This window comes from Ostrinia furnacalis, unplaced genomic scaffold (assembly GCF_004193835.3).
Source record: "Ostrinia furnacalis isolate ACB-3 unplaced genomic scaffold, ASM419383v2 OfSCF2809, whole genome shotgun sequence".
Lineage (NCBI taxonomy): Eukaryota > Metazoa > Arthropoda > Insecta > Lepidoptera > Crambidae > Ostrinia > Ostrinia furnacalis.
Window position 1 is genome coordinate 14,503 of NW_021133048.1, and position 17,439 is coordinate 31,941.

Below are 17,439 nucleotides of genomic sequence, written 5' to 3' on the forward strand. Positions count from 1 at the left end.
ATTAATTTATTTCACTTCTACCGGAGTACCTTTAATGCAATGGGAGAGTCAGTTCACTTTTTGAAATGATATTACAGTTAGTAGCCAGCGTAATGTAGGACGCTCTCCAGTTAGGTGGAGTGACGATTAGCAAAAGTTCCATGAGAGAAGCTTGACACCACTAGCCGAAGACAGGCGAGTGATGAGAAGGTAAATGGCGGTTTCTGGGATAAACTAGTCTAGCAATAAACGGTCATGTCATGACCAATCATGAATTGAATAAACAAAACGTTTGTATGGGTATGTTTTTTTTTCCTCCTAAAACAAATGCTTCATCATCATCAACATAGGCCTACCCCAATGCTTTTCATGTTACCCGGTCGGTAGTGGCCTGCGTCCGTCCAGCGCTTATTGAATCTTATTTAGCATTCATTTTCGAATGAAGTTCTTTGTAGTTATGTGAGTACCTATTACAATTATTTAATAAGATTCTCCATATCAACTTATTCACCTAGGACCCTGTGCCAAAACTTACAACTTAACATTTCCCAAATTGCATCGAAAATGACAATCAGGTGGTGCCACGCGACGAGCTAGTGCTAGAGGCGCGTCGAGCTTTGTAGCTTGCTGCTGTCTGCTTGTCGCGCCATTGCTTCCGTCTTCGACTTCCGCACGTCATTGTGAGCTCGTGTAGTGATGGGGATATGTCGATGTTTTGTCTTGTCATCGATAAGTGTGGCTTAGCTTCGATGCAACATATTTCAGAAGTCGATACGTAATGTGGCCAAGTTTCAGTGAACTATTGCCCAGATGTGTATTCTTATGATTTTTATGCTCACTATGAAGTTCAGAGAGAACATAACGCTAAAGATCATAATCATAATCATTTATTCATTCATAAACATGGGTATAACAGGATGTCACATACAAAATATTCTTAGGTACAGCCAAGAGATAGTACAGACAAGATAATGACACACTTGTAATACATAAACACAGCTCGCTTCAAATTACTGTTTTAGACCCTACTTTATGACTTATAGAAACCATGGAAACCCCCTAAGAACACAAAACTGGAATCTTGTCAGATGTTTAACGACTTGCACCATCTTACTTTAACGTCAAAAGTCTGACAAACTCCATACAAAAACACCGGTTATGGATATGTTTGCCGTTAAAGTTAAGGTGGTGCAACGGAAGCTAACTCTTAAAGTGGTAACGCGGACTCAACATTTTAAGAATATTTTATTAGTATTTTATCATCGATATCTTATTTATTTACGCCCCTTCACTACAACTTCCGCTCCCGCCAGACGTGTCAATTAGGACGCGGTATCAGCGCATTGAAACGTTCGCGCTGACGGCTAGACAAGTAGTGGCGAGTTTGGAACTGTCTCGTATTTGCTATCGATATCGAGAGCTGTCGGTTGTCGATATCGGGCAGCAGAGCTGTCGGTGTGGGTTTCCGTCAATGAGTCGGCCTTTTGGAAATGCACACTGATGATGGCTAGTGATTCATTAGTTTTAATTTTAATGTGCATGAAACCGAGTAAGTAGCGAGGTAATAATACGAGAAATATTGAAACTCACTATTGTGTTGCTCAATAAAAAAAAAATGATTTGATTTTATAAGTTTAGGGATGTTTTTTAACCACAACAAGGAATCTCGTTGGTGGAAATTGATGATCAGGCCGAATTTTAAAGTTGTTTTGAATCTGAGGTTAGGCTATTTGTGAAATTTATTTGCAAATAGCCTAACGTATCAAGTCATCGGATTTTTTAGATAGAAACTCAAGCTTCAAACATGCACTTAAAAAAAATTTGCAATTGCTGTACTTTGATTTCCGATGACTTATCTTATCATGCTGGTCTAAGAACACTAATTGACATCTTTTGCACACCCAGGTGATATCACCAAGGTGATCAAAGTGGTATAGACCGATACCACCAGACCTGATATGCAGCAGGAAGCTACTAGATTGATCTAGCACATTATGTACTAATGAGGCGAAGATAAGTCTTTAATTTAAGGTTTTTAAGGCTTGAAATAAGAAATAGTATAAATGACTGCTCGACTAATCTGGTATTATGTCTAATTTGCCATAAATATTTTAAAAATAACTTTCAATAGCAATAAGCCTAGGCGCAGACCACCGATTTTTCGTCGGCCGATAGTTTAGTCGGTCAGTTAATCAGTATGGGAATGTATGGAAATACGCACATTACACCGATTGATTCTTCATACAAATTAGAATCGGGCCTGACTATCGGCAGACTAAAAATCGGTGGTCTGGGCCTAGGCTAAAAGTTTCTTTTTTTTTTAATTAATGCAATTCATAGTGCTTATCAGTAAAGTAACAAGCGTTAAGACAATTGAAGTCACTCCTCAAGGCGAATTGTAAATTAATGCGAATACCTCACATCCTGAACCTTGAAAGTTATCAGACATCGATGCCAAGACGGTGCCTCTTAAAATATGGCCCATTGAATCGAAGCCCTGCAGCAAATAATATATAGCATCTGAATGATAATAAAGTCAACACTTGAATATAAATGGCAGCAATAAAAATAATATTTCTTTGTGCTTTTTTATACATTAACGGCCCATACAATCAGTTCCACATGACAAGGGTTAATAAATAATGTATAACTCAATAGTCAACATAATTTCTATAAGCAGGCACATTGTTTTTATTGATTTGCAGTACTTTAGCATAACGTGGTGGAACAGAGTTGATAAATAATGCATGCTAGCAACAAGATGGCAGTTTAAGTCGCATACCTGTATGTTTAAACCTTTTAAAATTGTTACGAATTTTTACCAATATTATTATCACACCAAAGTGAGCACAGTTTGTGGCTTGGAGATAAAAAACTGAATAACAATAAAATCTACACTGGTCATCACAAAAATCGACCCTCCCGCGACAAGCACTTTCAAACGTATGCATCCCCACTTCCCACTAATATTGAAGGAAAGGTTTTTACCCCAAAAATGTGTCTGTAGAAGAATCCAGAGACACTTCTTCAAAAAATAGGTAGTTACGCTTGAGCCAACTTTTATGGCTATAAAACTGTTAAGTTGGGATTAATCGCTATCAATCTGTTAAAGAGGACACGTGAGATCATTATTTGGTTTTATAACCATAAAAATTGGTCTAATTGATTCCAGAGGTGAGCCCAAAGTGAGGTCTTTTTTCAAGTCACATTTATTGTATTATGTTAATCGTTTAAATCGTTTATTAAGAAATTAAATGTGTTTTTCTTTAAGGATATTTATTGAGCTTTCAAATACCACCAATATTGTTGGGGCACCATAATTGTGTCAGTAGAAACGAGTTTTCCTGTGAAACGTAGGTGGGCCGATTTCTGGGGTGGTGGCGTAGTGGTCGTTACATTCCCTCTAATATGGTTGAGTGAAGCGATGGCTGGTTCACTCGTCATGTCTGTGAACAGGCGCTGCTTTCGGGGACTGGTCAATCTAAGTTATTCCAATTTATTAAAATTTATATCTAATTGCCAATATTGTTGGGGCACCATTATTGTGTCAAAAGAAAATCTTTAAAGTTCGCGTCGCGGGTGGTGCGATTTATTTGCTGTCGAGTGTATAATGCTAGTTAAAAAAACATCAGAGATTCACCTTGGTAACTTCACGGTTGGATAAGTTTATCCTTGTTATCCCGTTTTTCATCTGGTTGCGTCTTCAGTTCTCTGTGCTCACTTTCACTTTTTTTTACAAAAACGGTTATGGAGTGTAATTTCTTAACTGCGATGAAACAAAATAAGTATTTATTTAGTGTTTGTAGAAATGCACACCGATAGCTGGATCAAACGTTTATTTATTTATTTGATCACCAACAAGGTTACATTGTAGCGTTCACAAAAGTAACTTAAAATAATGACACTTGTTAAATGTTTTTGATATCTTGTCTTTGTTTTTACTGGAAAGAATAAAAAGTCTGGTTGATAATGTAAACTTATTTCTTCTTCGCTTCGGTCACATTATCAACAGACCAGCTGACATCAGTTTTATAATGGATTTATTGCTGTTGGCAGATACTTCTACTGTAGAGACGGTAAGCCACGTGTATCCGTCGGTTTACGCATCACGGTCCGTGACGTCTAGTCCCAGTGCCCATGTACGAGTATGCTACGGATTTAGTCCATTGATTAAATCGGTGATTGGTGTCAATGTTAACTCTATGTTGTAGTACGATGTTCGTAGTTAGTTCTTTATCAGGGTGATGTCAAGTTGCTGCAAAGATGATGATTTTGAAATCAAAAGAGTGTAGTCGTTAAATGATCTTAAAGATTATTTTATTTATTCACCCATTGATTGAAGACCTAGTTGCTATCTATTTACTTTAGCTGGGAATTTTCTTGTTCTTTTTATGCTGTTTTTTCTAAAGTTTTTAAGCCTATCGTATGTGCAAGTATAAAGCTTTCTAAATTATTGAATAAAAAATCATTGTGTAAATTAGTTTTGTGCTAAATATAAAAGATACTGTAAATAACAAACAACTAAGCTAATATTGGAGCTTTAAGCTGTGACCTTCGTGATGAATAATGTATTATTCCCATTTGAACAGTCGGTATTAATAAGTTCATGGGTCGATATTAGTAAGTGTCTTGCCTGTCTTGTTTAAACAGCCATGTTACTATTTCAGTGACAAATTATTGATTTTTCCGTAGTAAACCTCCACATTGATGACGGTCAATTTGACCTAGAACGATATCTTGGGATAGGTAATTAACGTATTCCTCTACTAACCAATGGTTGGTTAATGAAGGTTAACTTTGATGTCATGAGTTTAATCGCATGTATCGTAAAATGTAAAGTCTGCACCTGAAATCTTTTGTCATTTTAGGACTTTTAACTATCTTATTTAGGTACGTTCTATCGTTTGCTGGCTACTTAGCTCATTTTAGCTCAGAGTTCAAAGTTCTACCGGAGGCAATATATTTTTTAAGTTTTAAATTAATTCTCATTTCCTTAGTACATATATACTTACTTTCCAGACTTTCAATTATTATATGATTTTCGAAGACCTTTTCGAACCTTTTCTACGAAAACAATTGAATGTCGATTTGTGACGAAATGTCAATGGCTCCCATTAATACGCACGTGCTGCTTTTATCTTTACCTTCCTTTTCCACGATAATTTGCATACGTTTTCTGAGATGGCTTTCCTCAATGAATCGCTTTCGCCTCGACGATGTAACGTGGTGACGACCAATCGGCATTGCCCATTCAATTGTTTGTGACGAATGACCATTTGTGCGAGACTATTTTGTCGAACGTGCGTCATAAAATCGCACCGTGTGAAATCGCAATAATTTCGCCCGGTTCACGTTTTTCTTTATTATTGAAAATTAATATTTAGTCCGTATCGCTGCCGTTATTCTAAGTTTAAAATTATTTAAAGTTAAAATAAAGGCAGCGATACGGACTGAATCTCAATGGGCTAACGTAATGAACCTCTCTAGCGTGTCGGTCAATTACGTAGGTGCGTCATTTGGTCCATTAAACATATTATAGATTGATGATGATTAATTTAGTTTCGAGTAAGACAACATTCATTATTTTAGGAATGATTACCCACTGTACCACACACAATACTTGAAAAACAAAAATACGAATCAATTAGGTATCTTAACTGTAACAAAATTGAATGAGTTGAATGCATTTTCACCGCTAGTCGACTTTGCCGATTTAGGTCCAGCACAATGTTCGTTGCAAAAATAGCATATAAAACAACCGTATAAGATGTCCGTCTTAATATAATGTGCTGCCGTCCTTTAATAAGGTCGATTATCCAGTAAAGTTCCATTATCTGTTACAGGCGTAGGTTACATATCGCCGGAGCCGATGTACCCCGACCGTGGGGACATATCGGCGCCGTTGGACGCCGACTTGTCCTTGTCGAAGGACAAACTGCACGCTTCCCCGCGTAAAGAGACGCCCTTGCTGCGGCTCAGAAACGGCGCCCTACAGGCCGGCCTTAATGACAGACTACAAAAAGTCGTCGCTAAGAGAATAGTAAGTGGAAAAGTTTGTTACTTTCAGATGTAGGTTACAAATGGATCTATACATATTATAATATGTATAGCGGGTATGTGACGTGACGGCTTAGGCTGCGCGTAAAATACATAAGTAAGAAGTTCTGCAGGCAGAACAGGGGCCGCCGTAGTGTGACTTTATGTCAAATGCATTCGATATCAATTGCGTTAAAAAAATTAAGATTTTAGTTCTTGTTTCGTTTCCGCTAGGGGCCCTGTACAATCCGTCATACATTTAATGTCACTTTTTTACGAATGCGTTTGACGTAAACTCACACTACGCCCCCAGGATTGCTCAGGGGCATAAGTACCTACCTACCTAGTTAGTGAGATTATGACAGTCGACTCTAAGGTCATGGGTCATATTGCTCATACATACATGTGTTATAACACGTAAGTGGAAAAATCTGACGCCGAATCGTCCTTCTCGAAGGACAAACTACACAAATCGACATGTATCAAAAGAGTGCCTTACACTCAGAATGGCCCTAGCGACAGGGTGCACAGGCATAGCTATAAGTGGAAAAGTTTGTTATTTTTAGATGTACCTAGATTGGAAATAGGCTACGCCTAGTAATTTATTCTGTGGCTGCGCGTCAATGCACCTACAAAGACGCTCTATGCAGAATTGGATACCTCAGTTCGGAGTTCATCGTCGATTTCCTCGTGAGAAACAAAAAAAAATCGCGAATGTCTAAAAATAAATATGATTCTATGCTACGGATTGGAAAATAACTTGTTGTTAAGTTGCAAAAATTTGTTATGTGCATCTTTTTAACTTTTTTTGCTAAAAATATTAGTATATTGATGACGCAAACTTTTTTTTGTTTGTTTTCGAAGTTGATTTTCATTTATCGAAATAATGTGAGATATTAGATAATTCTTTCTGAAGCGACTTGAAGCGAGCGAAAAGTATTATAACTGGTTTCCAATTTTTTAATGAATTTCCTTGTAAATGTGGATAATAACGCACAATTCACGCTTTGAAAGAAGTCGATCGTGATAAGCCGTACGTTACACATACCTGTTCGAGAAAACTATGAATAATTATGTTTACAAAACATATTTCTCCTCGCGGGGAACAAAGCGCTGTCGTTCATAATCATTATCAACACCCAAGTAACTGTTTACTTTTGTTTTCTGAATCAACAGAGCGGTTCATCAATATTTCTTAGGTAGAGTCCAAAATCTAACAATATTTTAACTAACTTTAGCCCGCGGCTTTGTCAGCGTGATATTCGTACCTACCCTAGTTGTTATTCTAAATACTCTAGTTTCAGCAGAATCCGTTTAGTAGATTTTGGGTGAAAAATTAATCAACATCAATCCATCCATTCTCAAAAACTCTCATTTTTAGGAAAGGGCGTTTTACACTGGATTAATCGACTTTTCGTACCGTAAAAAATAACTCAATAAAATTATTTAATTAGTTTTCTTTCACTTTCATTTATTAACAGTCATTCACAAAACTCGTGAATAAATAATAACTAACAACTTCATTGAGCAATCCATCATCGTTTCAGCGGTAATACATTAATGACGTATGGAATTAATAACAATTTATTAAAGTGGTTTATACAGGGTGTAAGAAGCGTAAGTAGTATCGAAAGTTTTAATAGTGAACTCTATCACGGTCCCAAAATCAGAACAGCAAACTCATCATTATTTTTTGGCAAAAAAATCATTTCTTTTTTTCTTACGATCATAATTATGCTGATTTCAGTTATCTATAAAATATTGTCAATATTATACGCGTTAAAGATTGCATTTTTATTACGTCTACTACCTATTTCTACGTGTTATGATTCTGATTAATAAATAAGATTATTTTTGGCTCTAGCACGTGGGCCACGTCAGTGTATGAAATTGATGTTATGCCGTTTATGTAATGTAACGCGATATTTCATCATCATCTTTTCAAAATAAATATGCGTATTACGTATTTCAATTTTAAGTCTATCTATCTTAGATATCGAGTCCCGGGCTCGATTCCCAGTGAGAGTTAATTTTTTGCTCGATTTGGTTTGTGGTGGGGCTTGTTCTAAGTCTGCCTAAATTAATTATCGTAAACGACAATGTTAACACCGTTGTTGTATATCCGCAGTTGGAGGTAAGATAGCTAGTTCCTTTGTGATTGAGGATCAGGGTGAAGCTCGCTTCCACATTCGGCTACTGTAAGAACTTCTTTTGTCATCAGGAAGTAGACCACCAGCGCAAGACGTCGTCGCTCCAACGCAACGTGGTGTACCCGCTGGCGATGCTGATGCTACTAGCGCTTACTACCATCACCGTGCTCATGGTGCTGCAGAACACTCTCGAGCTGCTCATAGGGATCAAGGCGGTGCCGCTCAGCACACGAGTGAGTTGCTGTCACAGCAGGTGGACCACAGCAGACGTCGCTCCAGCAACGCGGTGTACCCGCTGGCGATGTTGATGCTACTAGCGCTTACTACCATCACCGTGCTCATGGTACTGCAGAACACGCTCGAGCTGCTCATAGGGATCAAGGCGGTGCCGCTCAGCACACGAGTGAGTTGCTGTCACAGCAGGTAGACTACAGCAGGCGTCGCTCCAGCAACGCGGTGTACCCGCTGGCGATGGTGCTGCAGAACACGCTGGAGCTGCTCATAGGGATCAAGGCGGTGCCGCTCAGCACACGAGTGAGTAACTGTCACAGCAGGTAGACCACAGCAGACGTCGCTCCAGCAACGCGGTGTACCCGCTGGCGATAGTGCTGCAGAACACTCTCGAGCTGCTCATAGGGATCAAGGCGGTGCCGCTCAGCACACGAGTGAGTTGCTGTCACAGCAGGTAGACCACAGCAGACGTCGCTCCAGCAACGCGGTGTACCCGCTGGCGATGGTGCTGCAGAACACTCTCGAGCTGCTCATAGGGATCAAGGCGGTGCCGCTCAGCACACGAGTGAGTTGCTGTCACAGCAGGTAGACCACAGCAGACGTCGCTCCAGCAACGCGGTGTACCCGCTGGCGATGGTGCTGCAGAACACTCTCGAGCTGCTCATAGGGATCAAGGCGGTGCCGCTCAGCACACGAGTGAGTTGCTGTCACAGCAGGTAGACCACAGCAGACGTCGCTCCAGCAACGCGGTGTACCCGCTGGCGATGGTGCTGCAGAACACTCTCGAGCTGCTCATAGGGATCAAGGCGGTGCCGCTCAGCACACGAGTGAGTTGCTGTCACAGCAGGTAGACCACAGCAGACGTCGCTCCAGCAACGCGGTGTACCCGCTGGCGATGGTGCTGCAGAACACTCTCGAGCTGCTCATAGGGATCAAGGCGGTGCCGCTCAGCACACGAGTGAGTTGCTGTCACAGCAGGTAGACCACAGCAGACGTCGCTCCAGCAACGCGGTGTACCCGCTGGCGATGGTGCTGCAGAACACTCTCGAGCTGCTCATAGGGATCAAGGCGGTGCCGCTCAGCACACGAGTGAGTTGCTGTCACAGCAGGTAGACCACAGCAGACGTCGCTCCAGCAACGCGGTGTACCCGCTGGCGATGGTGCTGCAGAACACTCTCGAGCTGCTCATAGGGATCAAGGCGGTGCCGCTCAGCACACGAGTGAGTTGCTGTCACAGCAGGTAGACCACAGCAGACGTCGCTCCAGCAACGCGGTGTACCCGCTGGCGATGGTGCTGCAGAACACTCTCGAGCTGCTCATAGGGATCAAGGCGGTGCCGCTCAGCACACGAGTGAGTTGCTGTCACAGCAGGTAGACCACAGCAGACGTCGCTCCAGCAACGCGGTGTACCCGCTGGCGATGGTGCTGCAGAACACTCTCGAGCTGCTCATAGGGATCAAGGCGGTGCCGCTCAGCACACGAGTGAGTTGCTGTCACAGCAGGTGGACCACAGCAGACGTCGCTCCAGCAACGCGGTGTACCCGCTGGCGATGTTGATGCTACTAGCGCTTACTACCATCACCGTGCTCATGGTACTGCAGAACACGCTCGAGCTGCTCATAGGGATCAAGGCGGTGCCGCTCAGCACACGAGTGAGTTGCTGTCACAGCAGGTAGACTACAGCAGGCGTCGCTCCAGCAACGCGGTGTACCCGCTGGCGATGGTGCTGCAGAACACGCTGGAGCTGCTCATAGGGATCAAGGCGGTGCCGCTCAGCACACGAGTGAGTAGCTGTCACAGCAGGTAGACCACAGCAGACGTCGCTCCAGCAACGCGGTGTACCCGCTGGCGATGGTGCTGCAGAACACTCTCGAGCTGCTCATAGGGATCAAGGCGGTGCCGCTCAGCACACGAGTGAGTTGCTGTCACAGCAGGTAGACCACAGCAGACGTCGCTCCAGCAACGCGGTGTACCCGCTGGCGATGGTGCTCTAGAACACTCTCAAGCTGCTCATAGGGATCAAGGCGGTGCCGCTCAGCACACGAGTGAGTTGCTGTCACAGCAGGTAGACCACAGCAGACGTCGCTCCAGCAACGCGGTGTACCAGCTGGCGATGGTGCTGCAAAACACTCTCGAGCTGCTCATAGGGATCAAGGCGGTGCCGCTCAGCACACGTCACACGTCAGTGAGTTGCTGTCACAGCAGGTAGACCACAGCAGGCGTCGCTCCAACAACGCGGTGTACGGCGATGGTACTGCAGAACACGCTGGAGCTGCTCATAGGGATCAAGGCGGTGCCGCTCAGCACACGAGTGAGTTGCTGTGTGACAGCAACGCGGTGTACCCGCTGGCGATGCTAATGGCTGCTGCTGCTTACTACCAGTTCAGCGGCTTTAGCGTGAAAAAATTTACTTTCATAATATGATCTTACTATGCCGAATGGTTTTGGGGAATTTTCACAAAATATCACTTGAAGTTGAATCAATCGTGAGATTTTAGAGAACTATGGACAACAATTTGTATTATTCCTTGGTACACAAATTTTGTTTGAAGACAGTTGGCGAGACAAAGAGTGTGACGCCTACAGTGCGTCATATGTAATGCATAAACCGGTCGTTAATTATAAATGGAAGCTTTTTAAGTCTAGAAATATAATTCTGCACAGAATTTTCCAGTATTTTTATGCAAAGGTCAAATCCAAGATTAAACAATAACAATACAACCGTCATAATATGGACGTTATCATCTTTGATAACTAATAGTTTGTTCGATATAAAATATTAATCGAAATGAGTCACAAGTATAAACCGTACTTACTACATTATGTATTTTACATTATGTTGAGTAAAGGTCATTCTCTTTATGACGTGGCCTTTAACTTTGGCTAACATCTATTTTATCACAAATATTATAAACAAGTAAAGTTAGTAAAGATGAAGGTTTCTTTGTTTGTAATCTCTAGAGACTTACTTAATCGATTTCAAGATTTCTTTCATCAATAGATAGCTAAATAAATCCCGAATGACATATTTTTCTGTGAAATTAACGCCGGCAAGGCCGCGCGGGTAAAAGCTACTAATTTATAACTTTTAAATGTTTCTATTACAGCAATTCACACTGGGTATCGCCTCACTATCAAAACTAGGCTGGGCGGGCGCGACGCTCGAAGCGTTCCTCATACTATACTTGCACGCGGCGTCGCTCACGGGTCTCAGCGCGCCATTACGTGCAATGCGCGTGTTGCCGCGCGCGCGCTGCACTCCGCTCGCCCGGATCATACCCACGTGCGCGCTGTTACTCGCGCACTCTACTGCGCAGCCGCTGCTTGTCAAGATATTAGGTAAGAAGACTCTTATTTGATTTATCGTTGTTTTTGGACATTGCCACAAGGTGATAGGGTTCAAAATAGGCATGGAAATGATTGCTATTTTCCGTTCATTTTCATTTCATGAAATGATGATTTTTATTCATGTGATTTCACATGTGAAATTTCACAGGCAATGATTTTTATTCGCAGTGTTAAAATATAGCTCTTTCATATAATGTGCTACTTTTAATGAAGTATGAATTATGATGAACGATTGCTAATTAGCTACCTATATTGAATGTGACTTAATATCTGTTTGATTTTATGTCGCACAACAAAAAACAAACAGTTCCACAGCACAGTATGTATGCAACAAAACAATCACTAACCGCGCGACTAGTGAAAAATCATTCATTTCATCTGCCTGCTATCTAATGAAATCATACGAATCATGACAAGGAAATCTAAACCTTACTCCTTTGAGTTTAAAGTTCATATTTAAAATGCTCAGTTTCGTTCGTCATCACATCTCTTGTCCTTTTCTAACACGCACATGATCAAATCATTCCTTCTTACTCGCTCGGTCACTTAGCAGAGCAGCGCTCACGGACTTCGCTCGAATGAATGAATGAAATTCATGTGATTCGTGATTTCGTTGACTGCGAAATTATAGCAGTCTATGTGAAGAAAAATAGCAGGTGTGATTAATGAAATTCATTTCATATGATTTTTCACCTGCTATTCATGAAATGTTCCATGGCTAGTTCAAAATAATGGGGTTATCTGGATTACTCTTGACTTATTAAGATTGAGGGTTAAGGCGCTTAGAAATTCAGACTAGAGTCACACTTTTCAGACTCGTGGAAAAGCAAAGGTGTGCGTACACATTTAATCCAGGCCCTGATCGTCATCGGCGCGTGTAGCAAGTAGGTACCAAGCTTGACCGCAATATTGACATGTCAACGTTATTTGAAAATTATAAATAACTTGAAAAAATCGAACTGCCTAAGGCGGGAATTGAACCCACGACACTCTTAACACTAAAAATTAAATAACTATGTCAACGTTAGTTTTACTTCCCTTTTGGGATTCCTCCTCAAAGTCGCCGCACGCTAAATTCATCAAGGAATTATAAAATTACCAACAATACTATACTTACCTGTTGCTGTCGGATCACAATGATTCCGAAACATGAAGCCGGATGCGATGGTTTATACCTATCCATTATCTTGTTAATGCTTTTGATTACAAAATTGCAATTACAGATTGTGTGAACGATTAGCTTGCGAGCTATCTCGCTTTGGACCACCGGGCTTGACGACTTATAAACTCCTTAACCGCTATTCACTATTTTCATCTACCTGTTTTTGTCATAAATACCGTTAAAATTATACAACTTCCATTGTTATTTGTACAAATCTGTCTTATTTTTTCAGGTATAACAAATTTCGATTTGCTCGGCGAATTCGGGCGCATCGAGTGGCTAGGCAACTTCAAGCTAGTGTTGCTATACAACGCGATATTCGCAGCCACTGTCACCCTTTGCCTCGTCAGCAAGTTCACGGCGAGCGTTCGCCGCGAACTATACAACAGGTTGGTGGAAAACGTGAACACGGTCGCTCACTGCGTGTCTTTCCTCAACAACTGACGATTGCTCTCGGTCAAGTGTTGATCCGTCAAGTATGTACCTAGGTGGCTGGCCAGGGCTCTGTGTAGGATACGACAGACGCCTCCAAACATGTCTATGGTCTGAATTCGGCTCTACACCTGTGTTTTGTTTTGTTAAAGAAATTTTGCAAAATAAGTGTACTATCGGCAACAGTGTTAACTGCCCATTGCCAGTCATGTCATCTCGTTCTATCGCAAAGAATCACCATTTGATTAGAGCGAGAGCAAAAACGGAAATAGATAGTTAACAGTGTGGCCGTGTGTACAAACAAGTCACTAAAGTTTAACAACGCCTTGGAAACGTACGTACGAACGTGAGCGTAGATGTCCATATGCATGAGGTGGATCGTTAGCTCACTTCTTGTCTCTACTGTATAAAAATATGCACGTCGAGAACTAAACGTTGTCATTTCTAAACTTTGCTGAGCACAATTCGTAAATTATTCAGTGTAACAAATTAGAAATTTTATGAAATGGCAGCTACTATACTAAACACATTATTGCGCTACTTGAAAATTGAATACTTGACGGATTGACAATTGACTGCTTTTATTGAAATTTTATGATTAATAATGAACTAGCCACCGTTTTATTATAGCTAATGTAACAATGTGTACCTAAAGGAGTAGATTCCATTTAAATTACAAGTGTGTTTGCTCCTTTAGGTACATTTTACGGTATGTACTGGGATTTGTGTTCGAATGTGGCACTTTTATGTGAGAACAGTGCCGTTTTATATTTTAAGATCTGAAAAAACAGCACAATAAAGTAATATATTATTTCGTGTGTAGATATGAAATGAAATTAATTATATTATCGTTATGATATATTGTGTAGGCTGTAGGTACATTTATTTTGTACCCCGAAAAAAATTGTAAAATACGCAAAATGGCTGATGTAATATTGTAATTATAATTCTTATGACATTGTAATAATTTTTGGTACATTTTCTGCATTTATTTTAATCCATATCATATTTTACCATTACTTTTATTCCTTTAACGTTTTGTAATCAATGTGTCATATTTAATATGAATAAAAAGTTCTTGAGGAAAGACTACTAGATTAAATTTTTAAATTGTTTTATGACCAATGAGACTGAATTTGTTAATATTACGATTAGTAAGTCGGCAGATTATTTATTTTGTATAAGGCTATGTGATCGGTGATTTAAATTCAATATTAATTGTTAAGTATTTTAGATATTTGCCATGACATTACAATAAAATTAGTTTATCAGTTATGGTCTTACTTTAAGTTAGAGGAACGAGTTACAATGCCACAAATTATAGTTTCTCGTTTAGTTTAATTTGCAGCGCCATTCGTTGATTTATGTTATTTTAAAATTGATAAAAGACATTTATAAGACTGCAGTAACTTATACTTTGAACTTTATGTGCACAATGAGTTAGCATTCTACAAATTGCTCAAAATGGTATTAACAGTTTAATCTGCAATGGCTATGAGATTGTTTATGTGAATCTTGTATGTATCTTGAGGCTTTTAACCTGAATTCTAGTCGTGGTAGATCTCTTTGTTAATTGCAGATCAAACAATAAATCTGTCTTGATTATTTTACAGTTTTTGTTTTTAAGGTTCATACATGTTTATTAATTAACCTAACATAACCTACTAAAGATGTGGTGAATTGTATCATCGGTTTTTTGAAACCCATCTTAGGCATCAGACTCATACCTTTGAATAATCTATTAACCCTCAGAAATTTCACTGGCTATCATTATTAATAACCAGCTTATTGCAGTTAACTTAATCATGCTCCATAATGTAACAACAGTATATGCCTAGACCTAGTAATATTGTGAAGCAAACGTCTGTGGTGCTACCGGCGATATATCTAGAGGCATCATGATATTATGTAGAATGTAATACACATGTTCTAAGTAGCCTAGACCAGTTAAATGTAGGGCGTAGTGATGTTATTCAAGCATAACATATTTGAAGTGTGCTGTTTTTATACATTTTGTATTACATATCTTGTACCAAATGTTGAGATTGCATTTGAAAGAATACAATGTAAAAAATTAACTGATCTTTTTATTTTCCCCTTGTGCTATTTTAAGTTTAATCAATCTGCAATGGTAGCTAAGCACGTTCAATACCCTGGATTTTTCACAGAAACTTACTAACCCACCAGTCACCAGTTTGAGTAAGCATTTCTGCATTCATCTGCTTTATCATTTTTTGTGAGTTTTGTTTTGGCTTCTATTTCATCATTTTTAGTTGCTATTTTTATTCAGTCTCATTAGGTTACATTAGTTTTATTTTTGTCATTATCATATTTTTAATATTTCTTTTTGTTTTGTTTAGATTCAAGTGGGTAGCCAATATATTCACTATGCCTGAAGAAAACCAAACACCGAATCTAAGTCTGATGACTAGCAGATTGTCTACTGAGAAAACTGTGAAAGTCGAAGCTAAGACGCAAGCAGGAGATATCTCAGAACATGTGAAATCAGAGTAATCAATACAAGAAATTCTTAAGTCAGTTTAGTTCCTAGTTTGTACAATGGAATCAAAAGTCCACACAAGCTCTCTAACTGTACTGATGATAAGATATTTAAATAATAAATACCAAAAGCAATGTTAAGATTCAAAAATGATTCCTTATCTGTGATGCTTGTTTTAATGTTAATTCATAAGTATTAAGTGTATGATTTTGTAAATGTTTTATTGATAAAGATGTCTATGATATTGTAAGATTTTTATTATTTGTAAATAACAACAAATTAAACTTGATCTATACTTTGATTGTTAGTTTCACTCAGAGTGGTTACAGTCATGTAGTGTTTACCGCATCTTCTGCCTTCTGCCTTTATAATAAGTCTTCTAGTGTTATTTCTGACTGCTTCTAAACTCTCATTACTGTTAAGTCCTAAAATGAAACCCAGGTTTATAACATCATGTACATCCCTGACATGCATGTCATTTTCAGCAGCACTGGTAATAATTATGTTTTTAGATTTCCCAACCGCGTGATAGATGTGAGCTGTGCTTATAATATTTTTCCTACAAGTAGTGTCTCTTATAGCAGGCGAATACATTAATTCAAAGAACACGTCCCTTTCCACAGCTTGTCTGTACAGCTTTCTGCTCACTTTGAAGGAGATCCGTGACTCAGGTTCAAACGTTATTATATCTACATCCATGGTTCCAGACGCATATTGGAATGCTTGCAAAGTTTTGGGAACTACTGCCACAATATCATACTTCTTGATATTTTCTGAATTATTTATTTTGTGTGTGATACCTGAATCTGAAAAGTGTATTGTGATTCTTTGTAGAATATTGAGTTTAGTCTTATCAGTTATTTCCTTGGGTATTTCTATTGGTGCAGGTATAAAATCTTTTTTCTCTTTCACTTCACCCTTCTTTTTCTTCTTTTTTGGCTCTTCACTTGCTTCCTCTACTACTGTATTGATGGCGATAGTATTGTACCCAAATTTTTCCATTACATGTAGCTTTGATAGGTCAAAGCTTTTGTCGAGTGATAAGTCACAAAACCCCCAATTTCGATTAGCCATATTTGTAACCTGTTGAATATAAAAATATATATTAGATTAATAACATTTTATTCAATACTTCAGAATTTTTAGTTATCAAGTTAATTGAGCATTGGAATGTGGTGAACTAGTATGTTTTAGACACTTTATTAATTAATTATGAGAAGAATAGCTACAATTTATCAATAAATAATATTTAATTAAATCAATACAAAATGAACTCATTGATCAATTTATGTATGGTATATTTAAAAGTTTACCATACAACACCACTAAAATTAAAAATGTGAGATGATTTAGTGTTCCTTACTTAAGCTTCAGTACTATAATAACTCGATCGGGATATTATTCTAAATGTGTGTTTAACTGACTAAACTTGTTACTTAGGTATTAAATTAGGTATACACAAATCAAGTTAAACAACAAACAACACACATGAAAATATTTTTAGGTTATGTTTTGTTTGACACTGTGTTTTGACAGTTCTTTGCGCATTGGTTCTTGACATAAGGATTTTCGTTTAGAAACGTACGACCACCTCAAAACGA

General features: G+C 39.2%; 2 protein-coding genes across 3 annotated transcripts; one reads left to right on the forward strand and one right to left on the reverse strand.

The window, feature by feature from the left end:
• Nucleotides 1-5,786: 5,786 nt before the first annotated feature.
• LOC114356454 (protein Lilipod-like) lies at nt 5,787-16,916 on the forward strand (the record flags this gene model as incomplete). Its single annotated transcript, XM_028309640.1, has 5 exons — nt 5,787-6,019; nt 8,237-8,398; nt 11,504-11,735; nt 13,139-13,295; nt 15,699-16,916. Coding segments are annotated over 5 exons (938 nt in total), but the record flags the coding sequence as incomplete, so codon positions are not given.
• Rpp30 (ribonuclease P protein subunit Rpp30) lies at nt 14,807-17,368 on the reverse strand. 2 transcript variants are annotated; one of them, XM_028309642.1, is made up of 2 exons: nt 17,202-17,362; nt 14,807-16,921 (listed from the first exon to the last, which is right to left on the reverse strand). In XM_028309642.1, exon 2 carries the CDS (start codon nt 16,910-16,912, stop codon nt 16,118-16,120), a length of 795 nt encoding a protein of 264 aa, XP_028165443.1. In that variant the 5' UTR covers nt 16,913-16,921; nt 17,202-17,362; the 3' UTR covers nt 14,807-16,117. The 2 variants fall into 2 exon arrangements, with proteins under 2 accessions (XP_028165443.1, XP_028165442.1); XM_028309641.1 differs by having other exon boundaries at nt 16,076-16,921; nt 17,152-17,368.
• Between the last annotated feature and the right edge of the window lie 71 nt (nt 17,369-17,439).